Source organism: Amblyraja radiata, chromosome 41 (genome assembly GCF_010909765.2).
Source record: "Amblyraja radiata isolate CabotCenter1 chromosome 41, sAmbRad1.1.pri, whole genome shotgun sequence".
In the NCBI taxonomy this organism is placed as follows: Eukaryota; Metazoa; Chordata; class Chondrichthyes; order Rajiformes; family Rajidae; genus Amblyraja; species Amblyraja radiata.
The window spans coordinates 12,457,107-12,469,379 of NC_045996.1; the positions used below are offsets into that span (position 1 = coordinate 12,457,107).

A 12,273-nucleotide genomic window follows, 5' to 3' on the forward strand; every position below is an offset into this window, starting at 1 on the left:
TGGCGGCAGCAGCAGGCCCATGCATCATTCACAACCTCGCCGTTCTTGAACTGGGAAAGGTCTCAGTGCGGAGCAGTCACGCACCACGGTGAATCTAAGGCGGCTTTGAACTGTCTGGATCGATCGATGAGCGGCAAATACCCAAAATAGGGAGAGGCAAGAGTGGAAATCATCAAACATAACAACACTAATTTTCCAAATGTCAGATTCAGCTCCTCTATTGCAGCTTTCTTCCCGACATCAATCATTCAGCCGGGGTCTATTGTGGAACGGAGGTGTGTAAAGATAACACTGTGTAGGAAGGAACTGCAGATGCTGGTTTACATCAGAGATAGACACAAACGCTGGAGTAACTCAGCGGGACAGGCAGCATCTCTGGAGAGAAGGAATGGGTGGGTTTGTTGGTTAATTGGCTTTGGTCACCCGAGGTCAGGATCGAACCGTGGTTTCTGGCGTTGTGAGCTAGCAGCTGTTACAAGTTGCCATAAAGTCATAGAGTTATACAGTGTGGAAACAGGCCCTTCAGCCCAACTTGCGCACACCGGCCAACATGTCCCAGCTACACTAGTCCCACCTGCCTGCGTTTTGGTCCATGTCCCTCCAATCCTGTCCTATAGATGTACCTAGACAAAAATGCTGGAGAAACTCAGCGGGTGCAGCAGCATCTACGGAGTGAAGGAAATAGGCAACGTTTCGTCCCGAAACCCTTCAGGAAGGAAATAGGTAACGTTTCGGGCCGAAACCCGAAAGGGTTTCGGACCGAAACGTTGCCTATTTCCTTCGCTCCATAGATGCTGCTTCACCCGCTGAGTTTCTCCAGCATTTTTGTCTACCTTCGATTTTCCAGCATCTGCAGTTCCTTCTTGAACTATAGAAGTACCTGTCTATTTCTCAAACGTTGGGATAGTCCCAGCCTCGACTACCTCCTCTGGCAGCTCGTTCCATACACCCACCACCCTCTGTGTGAAAAAGTTACCCTTCAGATTCCTATTAAATCTTTCCCCCTTCACCGTGAACCTATGTCCTCTGGTCCTCGATTCCCTACTCTGGGCAAGAGACTCTGTGCGTTTATTAATGCCCCTGTCCCACTTAGGAAACCTGAACGGAAACCTCTGGAGACTTTGCGCCCCACCCAAGGTTTCCGTGCGGTTCCCGGAGGTTGCAGGTGGTTGCCGGAGGTTGCAGGTAGTGGAAGCAGGTAGGGAGACTGACAAAAACCTCCGGGAACCGCACGGAAACCTTGGGTGGGGCGCAAAGTCTCCAGAGGTTTCCGTTCAGGTTTCCTAAGTGGGACAGGGGCTTAACTGATTTATTCCTCTCATGATCTTATACAGCTCTATAAGATCGCCCTCAGTGTGTAGGGAGTTACGAAGGCTAGAACAGTCATCACAACTTGTACGGTGACACCTCCTCCCAGTTTGATCGTAAAGTGGCCTCCCGCAATAAACCGTGCTTTAAAGTAACAACCTTACAAATATAACCTGACTCTAATTCCACCTAATTACCAGCAGTTGTGCACCCATTTGCTGCGTTTCTTTATTTTCAGATCTGCCAGTCAGTCAACGTCAAGAGATCTGCTTGTAATTGGACTTTCACTTTGAATGCAAGCAGCAGCAGGCGCAGGAAGCTAGGTTAATTAAATGTACATGCCCTGCATTAGCGCCACTTGCTCATGTCTTGGGAGATACAGTGCGGAAACCTCCTATCAAATCTTTCCCCTCTCGCCTAAAAACAATGTCCCCTGGTTGTTGATTCCCGTATAGCTGCTGCCTCACTCACCGCCAGAGACCTCGGTTCGAGTCCGCATCGACTATACAATAGAACTTTATTTTATGGTAGACAAAAAATGCTGGAGGAACTCAGCGGGTGAGGCAGCATCTATGGAGCGAAGGAATAGGTGACATTTTGGGTCGAGTTCCTTCTTCAGCGGTATGAACATTGACTTCTCCAATTTCAGGTAGTCCCTGCTTTCTCCCTCCTTCCCCTCCCCTTCCCAGCTTCCCCACAGCCCACAGACTCCGCATCTTCCTTTATTTTTCCCGCCCCAACCCCCACATCAGTCTGAAGAAGGGTTTCGGCCCGAAACGTTGCCTATTTCCCTTGCTCCATAGATGCTGCTGCACCCGCTGAGTTTCCCCAGCATTTTTGTCTACCTTCAATTAACCTACAAACCTGTCTCGACCCGAAACGTCACCTATTCCTTCGCTCCATAGATGCTGCCTCAGCCGCTGAGTTTCTCCAGCATTTTTGTCTGCCTTCCATTTTTCCAGCATCTGCAGTTCTTCCTTAAAGATAGGCTGAGGGTCACCAATGACGACAGATGGCACAATGGGCTAAGTGTTCGGCTGGCAACCAGAAGGTAGCCGGTTCGAATCCCGCTTGGAGTGCATACTGTCGTTGTGTCCTTGGGCAAGACACTTCACCCACCTTTGCCTGTGTGTGAATGTGTGTGAATGTGTGTGAGTGATTGGCGGTGGTCGGAGGGGCCGTAGGCGCAGATTGGCAGCCACGCTTCCGTCAGTCTGCCCCAGGGCAGCTGTGGCTACAGAAGTAGCTTACCACCACCGAGTGTGACTGAGGAGTGAATGAATAATGCGATGTAAAGCGCCTTGAGTATTAGAAAGGCGCTATATAAATCCCATCCATTATTATTATTATTATTACCAATGAGGTAGATAGTAACAACCGAAGATAGAGACAAAACGGACATTGTGGGCCGAAGGGCCTGTTCCTGTGCTTTACTATCCTATGTAGCAAGGAACTGCAGATGCTGGTTTAAACTGAAGATAGAGACAACATTTATAGAACTAGCTACAAAGAACAAAGAGAAGATAGAGACAAAACGCTGGAGTAACTCAGCGGGACGGGCAGCATCTCTGGAGAGAAGGAATGGGTGACGTTTCGGGTCGAGACCCTTTCTCAGACTAGGGAATTTATACCAGCATCTGCAGTTCTTTCATACACATGAGCGCAGACAGCACTGGTAAGTAATCTACCGATACCTCCGAGGCAGATAGCGAGGTTGTTGGCAATTAATAAATGAGCTTATTCTTTAATAAAATCACAAATCCATCAAGCTGATTCACGGGACAAATATCTCTAATGAAGTGATCTTCCATTACCAGCAAAGATGGAAGGAACAAGATCTACCATGTCAGAATGAGAACAAAAAGAATCATAAGTATTGGACTGAAGTATTAAGGCTGTAACGATTATCTGCCTGTGTGCCAGCTAACATCATTGTCCACCACAGACTCACCGAGGCAGACAGCACAGTAGCAGCTTCTGCAACCTCCTGTATTATATTAATCCTCATTACCAGCAGCCTTGCTATGCTTTAGTGATTCAAGTGCTCGTTCAGCTTACATCAGGGATTCCACAGGCCCTTCAGCCCACTGGGTCCCTGCCGACCATCACTCACCCAGTCACACTGGAGTTTGTATCTTCTCCCTGTCACCTGTGTGCGTGGGTTTTCTCCGGGCGCTCCCGATTCCCCCCACACTCCAAAGACGTGCAAGTTTGCAGGTTAATTTGGCCTCTGTCAATAAGCGAGTTCGGTATTCCGAAAAATGCAAGGAATCATGGGATGTGTCAAAGGTCATTCGGGGTAAAGAAATCCGGAGCACCCGGGGAAAACCCACGGGGAGAACGTGCAAACTCCACACAGACGGCACCCGTAGTCAGGATCGAACCCAGGACTCTGGCGCTGTGAGGCAGCAACTCTACCGCCTAGAGCCTAGGTTTTGGTTCTGGCTCGTCACGTGTACCGAGGTACAGCGAAAAGCTTTTAGAAACATAGACAATAGGTGCAGGAGTAGGCCATTCGGCCCTTCGAGCCTGCACCGCCATTCAATATGATTATGGCTGATCATCCAACTCAGTATCCCATCCCTGCCTTCTCTCCATACCCCCTGATCCCTTTAGCCACAAGGGCCACATCTAACTCCCTCTTAAATATAGCCAATGAACTGTGGCCTCAACTACCTTCTGTGGCAGAGAATTCCACAGATTCACCACTCTCTGTGTAAAAAATGATTTTCTCATCTCGGTCCTAAAGGATTTCCCTCTTATCCTTAAACTGTGTGACCCCTAGTTCTGGACTTCCCCAACATCGGGAACAATCTTCCTGCATCTAGCCTGTCCAACCCCTTAAGAATTTTGTAAGTTTCTATAAGATCCCCCCTCAATCTTCCAAATTCTAGCGAGTACAAGCCGAGTCTATCCAGTCTTTTTTGTCAGTGTGCGCTCCAACCAAATCAGATTATAATACAAATAAATACAATCAAATCAAGGTACAAATGGCAGAGCAAAGGGGAAGATACCAGAGAGCAGAATATAGTTCTTATAGCGAGACACATGTTTTTAAACCAAGTGATCTTTATTGATTTAAACAAAGAACAGCTCACTCTCGCTGGGGAGAGTTCTCCCAGAGTTTTATATATATATCCCAGGGAACATCCCAAGGCCACCTGACGACTTCTTCCCGCCAAACCTACTCACGTGACCCTGCCGGTCAATAAGTTATCTAACCACCAGGTGGCGCCACATTCTCAGCACTGTCGCGCATCAGTTCCAAAGAAAAAGTGCAACATCCAGAATGAGGTAGGTTGGAAGATTGGGAATGTACCTTAGTTTATAGAAGGACTGCTCAGATGTCTGATAACAGAGGGGGAGAAGATGTGCCTGAGTCTAGTGGTGCGCGCATTCAAGCTTCTGTATCTTCTGCCTGACGGGGAAAAGGGTGGGGAAGGTCTGAAGAAGGGTCTCGACCCGAAACGTCACCCATTCCTTCTCTCCGTAGATGCTGCCTGTCCCGCTGAGTTACTCCAGCTTTTTGTGCCTATCCTTGATTATGTTGGCTGAGGCAGCGGGAAGTGTAGATGGAGTCAACGGTGGGTTCCAATACAGCAATGAGAAGACTATCGAGGTCATAAAGTCATAAGTGATAGGAGCAGAATTAGGCCATTCGGCCCATCAAGTCTACGCCATTCAATCTCTCCCTCCTAACCCCATTCTCCTGCCTCCTCCCCATAACCCCTGATACCTGTACTAATCATAGACAGGTTGATACAGTGTGGAAACAGGCCCTTCAGCCCAACTTGCCCACACCGGCCAACATGTCCCACCTACCATAGTCCCACCTGCCTGTAGGAAGGAACTGCAGATGCTGGTTTAAACCGAAGGTAGACACAAAATGCTGTAGTAACTCAGCGGGTCAGGCAGCATCTCTGAAGAGAAACTCAGACCAACCTGTGTTTGGTTCAATAGAGACATAGAGGGAAGGTCATAGGTGATAGGAGCAGAAATAGGCCATTCGGCCCATCAAGTCTACGCCATTCAATCATGGCTGATCTATCTCTCCCAATCAAGTAGTAATGAAACGTAGGAAGGAACTGCAGATGCTGGTTTAAACCGAAGATAGATACAAAATGCTGGAGTAACTCAGCGGGACAGGCAGCATCTCTGGAGAGAAGGAATGGGTGACGTTTTGGGTCGAGACCCTTGGTTATGGATAAGGGAAACGAGAAATATAGACGGTGATGTGGAGCGATAAAGAACAATGAATGAAAGATGTGCAAAAAAGTCGCGATGATAAAGGAACCAGGCCATTGTTAGTTGCCAGAGTGGAACACACACACACACACACACACACACGCACACACACACACACACACCCCACACACACACACACACCCCACACACACACACACACACACACACCCCACACACACACCGACGCACGCACGCACGCACGCACGCACGCACGCACGCACACACACACACACACACACCCCACACACACACACACACACACCCCACACACACACACACACACACACACCACACCCCACACACACACCACACCCCACACACACACACCACACACAACACACACACAAACTACACACACACACACACACACACACACACACACACACACACACACACACACACACACACACACACACACACACCACACACACCCCACACACACACACACACACACACCCCACACACACACCCCACACACACACACACACACACACACACACACACACACACACACACACACACACCCCACACACACACACCCCACACACACACCCCACACACACACACATACACACACACACACACACACACACACACACACACTTCACCAGCCCGTTATACAGGCGGGGGGACAGGGCAAGTGGGGGGAGCTCTGTCTAAAAAATTCACAGGATGCAAAGGCAAGGTCAAGCTGTCAAGAATCTATCTATCTCTGCCTTAAAAAAATATCCATTGACTTGGCTTTCCACAGATTTACCACCCTATTGTCTTTAGCTCTAACTCACCACTATACACAACCCACTTTGTTGAATGATCTCCTGGTGAGGGGAGGAGAGATGGCGTTAGTGTCGGAACTGGCACTCTGTATTCGACTGTATTCTGAGTAGAATGTGCAGGGCCAACACTAAGTACCACACTTGCTGGAAGCCGCAAATACAAATAGAAAGTGCCAAGTGCCAAGATAAGGGACTGAAGAAGAGAAATGTCCTCACATAAATCTTTTTTTGCAATCCTCTTACCCAAGGCCCGTGGATTTAAGTGTTTCAAAGCCAAGATCGATTGAATCTGGAGCGGAGGAGAGTAAAAGGATGCACGGATTGATCGGGATGAGGGGCGCCTGGCATGGGATTTGCTACGATGGCAGCAGACGCTGGGTGCAGTGGGTTTGCAGAACCACATGACTTCTCCTGCTGCTCCCTACAATGGAGGCAGAGAGGCGCAGTGGTAGAGTTGCTGCCTTAAGGGCCTGTCCCACTTGCGCGACCTCTACAGGCGACTTCCGCGACCCGTGATTGCCATTCATAGCAAAAGGATTTGAGTATAGGAGCAGGGAGGTTCTACTGCAGTTGTACAGGGTCTTGGTGAGACCACACCTGGAGTATTGCGTACAGTTTTGGTCTCCAAATCTGAGGAAAGACATTCTTGCCATAGAGGGAGTACAGAGAAGGTTCACCAGACTGATTCCTGGGATGTCAGGACTTTCATATGAAGAAAGACTGGATAGACTCGGCTTGTACTCGCTAGAATTTAGAAGATTGAGGGGGGATCTTATAGAAACTTACAAAATTCTTAGGGGATTGGACAGGCTAGATGCAGGAAGATTATTCCCGATGTTGGGGAAATCCAGAACTAGGGGTCACAGTTTAAGGATAAGGGGGAAGTCTTTTAGGACCGAGATGAGAAAATCATTTTTTACACAGAGTGGTGAATCTGTGGAATTCTCTGCCACAGAAGGTAGTTGAGGCCACAGTTCATTGGCTATATTTAAGAGGGAGTTAGATGTGGCCCTTGTGGCTAAAGGGATCGGGGGGTATGGAGAGAAGGCAGGTACAGGATACTGAGTTGGATGATCAGCCATGATCATATTGAATGGCAGTGCAGGCTCGAAGGGCCGAATGGCCTACTCCTGCACCTATTTTCTATGTTTCTATGTCTCCGGAATTTTCAACATGTTGAAAACTCAGCCGCGACCAGAAAGACGCTACGACTCTTTGGAGACCTCTCACGACCTCTCACGACCTATCACGGGTCGCGGCAGTCGCCTGTAAAGGTCGCGTAAGTGGGACAAGCCCCTTACAGCGTAGAGACCCGGAGTCAATCCTGACCACCAGTGCTGTCCGTACGGAAGCCTCCAGAGAACTGGCCTCCACCGCCTTCTGAGGCAGAGAATTCCACAGACTCACCACTCTCTGTGTGAAAAAGTGTTTCCTCGTCTCCGTTCAAAATGGCTTACTCCTTATTCTTAAACTGTGGCCCCTGGTTCTGGACTCCCCCAACATCGGGAACATGTTTCCTGCCTCTAGCGTGTCCAATATAATCTTATATATTGCAATAAGTTACCCTCTCATCCTTCTAAATTCCAGTGTATACAAGCCCAGCCGTTCCATTCTATCAACATATGACAGTCCCGCCATCCCGGGAATTAACCCCGTGAACCTACGCTGCACTCCCTCGATAGCAAGAATATCTTTGCAACTCACTGGGAATACATAGAAACATAGAAAATAGGTGCAGGAGGAGGCTATTCGGCCCTTCGAGCCTGCACCGCCATTCATTGTGATCATGGCTGATCGTCCCCTATCAATAACCCGTGCCTGCCTTCTCCCCATATCCCTTGACTCCACTAGCCCCTAGAGTTCTATCTAACTCTCTCTTAAATCCAATTGGTTAGTCCAATTTAGTTTAGTTTAGTTTAGAGATACAGCGCGGAAACAGGCCCTTCGGCCCATCGGGTCCGTGCCGACCAGCGATCCCCGCACACTAACACTATCCTACACCCACAAGGGACAATTTTACATTTACACCAAAGCCAATTAACCTACAAACCTGCACGTCTTTGGAGTGTGGGAGGAAACCGAAGATCTCGGAGAAAAACCCACGCAGGTCACGGGGAGAACGTGCAAACTCCGTACAGACAGCAGTTGTAGTCGGGGTGGAACCCGGGTCTCCGGCGCTGCATTCGCTGTACGGCAGCAACTCTACCGCTGCGGCCAATGTTGCCGGCGGGCACAGGATTAGGGGGGGGGGGGGGGGGCATGGAGTGGACTGGCAAGACCGCCAGAATTGGTACTGCCAGATTGTTATCTTGCTGCAAGGTGGAACGTTTCAGTGAAGCCAGCACTGTGATTCAGGCTCGTCGCTCCCTTACATTCCTCTTTAATTGCATGTTCTGGATTTGCATATGGAAACACCACAGCTGTGTGTTTACAGAACTCTCCTAATAGCTGTATCCTTAGGCAATTAAAAGCTGTTGTTCAGGGCTATCATTAACCAACACAGCCTCAATGAGCGCTCCACCCACTCCATCTTTTTGGGGCTTTTTCATGCAATTATGCCTAATTATATGTTAAACAGACACTGTCCATCTTGTTCAGTGGAGCTAGACACTCGCATACACACGCGCACACACACACACAGGCACGCACACTCACACACCCGCATGCTCACACGCTCTCACACACACACACACACGCACACTCACACACACATTCACACATGTTCGCACACACACACGCTCTCACACACAAGAGCACACACACGCACGTGCACATGCACACTCACACACACACACGCATGCTCATGCACACACTCACACACGACATAGACACACACACGCATGCTCATTCACACAGGCACACACATGCGCACAAACCTACGCACACACATACACACACACGCCTGCTCATATACACACACCCATGTTTACACAAAGACTCACGAGCGTGCTCACTCACACACACACACACATGCTTGAAACACACATTCACACGCCACAAACATACACACTAAACACACATACACCACAAACACACATACATGACACACACAGACTCCAAACATGCACATAAAGGCACATGGACAGCACACACACGCGCACGCACACACCTAACTGGAAACACAGAGATAAAGTATCTGCCTAATGTGGGACTCCCACATTATGTACCACTCACAAGTCTTGTTCCCAGCCCGGCCTCTTTTCCAGTGCTCTTCCCCCCTACAGTCAGCCTGAAGAAAGGTCCTGATCCGAAACATCACCTATCCATGTTTAGTTTAGTTTAGAGAAACACCGCGGAAACAGGCCCTTCGGCCCACCGGGTCCGTGCCGACCAGTGATCCCCGCACATTAACACTATCCTACACACACTAGGGTTAATTTTTACATTGACAAAGCCAATTAACCAACAAACCTGCTCGTCTTTGGAGTGTGGGAGGAAACCGAAGATCTCGGGAGAAAACCCACGCAGGTCACGGGGAGAACGTGCAAACTCCGTACAGGCAGCGCCCGTAGTCAGGATCGAACCTGGGTCTCCGGCGCTGTAAGGCAGCAACTCTACCGCTGCACCACCCTGTTCTCCAGAGATGCTGCCTGACCCGTTGAATTGCTCTAGCACTGTGTGTTCTTGTCCCAGCTGGGCAAGGCCCTATCTGTCTAATTTCATTCTTTCTTTTGGATGAAAGATTTAACGGACACCTTCCTTTGGGCTCTTCTAAAGAAGGGAAAATTGGGGGCAAATATTTATCTCTCAGTCTTCCACACGTTGTCCGGCTGTATAAGAAGGAACTGCAGATGCAGATTTAAACCGAAGATAGACACAAAAAGCTGGAGTAACTCAGCGGGACAGGCAGCATCTCTGGAGAGAAGGAATGGGTGACGTTTCGGGTCGAGACCCTTCTTCAGACCGGTTATGGATAAGGGAAACGAGAGATATGGACGGTGATGTAGAGAGATAAAGAACAATGAATGAAAGATGTGCAAAAAAGTTACGACCCTAATGTGTGTGTAGGATCGGACTAGTGCACGGGCGATCGCTGGCCGGCACGGACCCGGTGGGCCAAAGGGCCTGTCCTCCACATTGTATCTGTAATTTGAACCCAAGACATTTTCAACCCAAAGGTTCAAATTAAAAAAAACAGAATCAGCATTTTTGGAGGGAAAGCTCCAGGTATTTATCTCCCAGCCTGTGTTGAAAAGCGCAGTAAATTGTGCTTAGTTTTGCCAGACCGCTGGCTATTGCCAGCTGCTTACTCATTCAGATGTGTTATTTCTGATCTCGGTACAAGAGGTAGCTCATCAAAAGTGTGATTTATCATCGGTTTTGCTCCTGAGGTATTAAAATGGAGTGGTGCCCTGATTGAATCGTAAGTGATTGCTTTTCACTTCTGCTGCACCTTCCACCTATCAACCCTTCCACCTCATCCATGTTGTAAAAGGTGCAGGAAAACCCCCATAAATACAAAACAACTTTTTAAAATTCAGAGACAGACAGATGCATATTCCATCTCCCCCATCGCAGAATATCCTGGAGCTCGAATCGATGGATCAGGGGTCGGCAACTTCTGCTCTCACCCCAACCACAGACTGTTTACATAGAAACATAGAAAATAGGTGCAGGAGTAGGCCATTCGGCCCTTCGAGCCTGCACCATTCGCCATTCAATATGATCATGGCTGATCATCCAACTCAGTATCCTGAACCTGCCTTCTCTCCATACCCCCTGATCCCTTTAGCCACAAGGGCCACATCTAACTCCCTCTTAAATATAGCCAATGAACTGTGGCCTCAACTACCTTCTGTGGCAGAGAATTCCACAGATTCACCACTCTCTGTGTAAAAAATGATTTTCTCATCTCGGTCCTAAAAGATTTCCCTCTTATCCTTAAACTGTGTGACCCCTAGTTCTGGACTTCCCCAACATCGGGAATAATCTTCCTGCATCTAGCCTAATTCAATTCCTATATAGAAACATAGAAACATAGAAAATAGGTGCAGGAGTTGGCCATTCGGCCCATTCAATATGATCATGGCTGATCATCCAACTCAGTATCCTGTACCTGCCTTCTCTCCATACCCCCTGATCCCTTTAGCCACAAGGGCCACATCTAACTCCCTCTTAAATATAGCCTCCTACCATCCGGGAGGGGCTACAGGTCTCTCCGTTGCCGGACCAGCAGGTCCAGGAACAGCTTCTTCTCTGCGGCTGTTACACTACTCAACACTGTACCTCGGTGACTGCCGATCACCCCCCCACCCGGACACTCCTCCCACAGGAAAAACATACTATGACTGTTTGCACGTAAATAGAATGAGTTATTGCTCATATTCTATGTCGCTCTTCCAGGGAGATGCTAACTGCATTTCGTTGTCTCTGTAATGTACACTGACAATGACAATTAAAGTTGAATCTGAATCTGAATCTGAATCGTCAGGTCCAGGACCCATGCCTGTGAGCAGATGGCTGGCTACAACTATCGCCACAGTATGACACTTGGGGTTGTTTTTCACATTGGTTTTCACGTGTTTTTCAATTAGTTTTCTGCAGTTCCCAGATCAGCACGCCTGCCTGCCCCGGGACTGGCTGTGGGGCCCGGCTCGCCTGCGTGCCCCGGGACTGGCTGCGGTTCCCACGTCGCGAAAACGAATTGAAAGAAAATACGCCTGTGGGCCGGATGATTTTGGGTCACATGGGCCGGATCCGGCCCGTGGGCCATAGGTTGCTGACCCCTGCAATAGATGTTTAGTTTACTTTAGAGATACAGCGCGGAAACAGGCCCTTCGGCCCACTGAACCCACGCCGACCAGCGATCCCCGCACCTTAGTTCTAACACTCACACACTCACACACACACACACACAGACACACACACACACACACACACACACACACACACACACACCCACACACACACACACACACACAGACACACACACACACACACACAC

At 48.9% G+C, this 12,273-nt stretch overlaps 2 protein-coding genes across 2 annotated transcripts in view; one reads left to right on the forward strand and one right to left on the reverse strand.

Annotated features, from left to right (window-relative positions):
- LOC116967746 overlaps positions 1–6,549 on the forward strand; it is a 182,374-nt gene extending 175,825 nt beyond the window's left edge. The window contains exon 4 of the mRNA XM_033014354.1: positions 6,441–6,549. Coding sequence (XP_032870245.1) covers positions 6,441–6,549 — 109 coding nt within the window. The remainder of the gene's footprint in view (positions 1–6,440) is intronic.
- Positions 6,550–6,568: 19 nt separating this feature from the next.
- The window catches only part of npas1 (neuronal PAS domain protein 1), a 73,694-nt gene continuing 67,989 nt past the window's right edge, over positions 6,569–12,273 (reverse strand). Inside the window, exon 3 of the mRNA XM_033014355.1 lies at positions 6,569–6,618. Within this exon, the coding sequence (XP_032870246.1) occupies positions 6,569–6,618 (50 nt within the window). The remainder of the gene's footprint in view (positions 6,619–12,273) is intronic.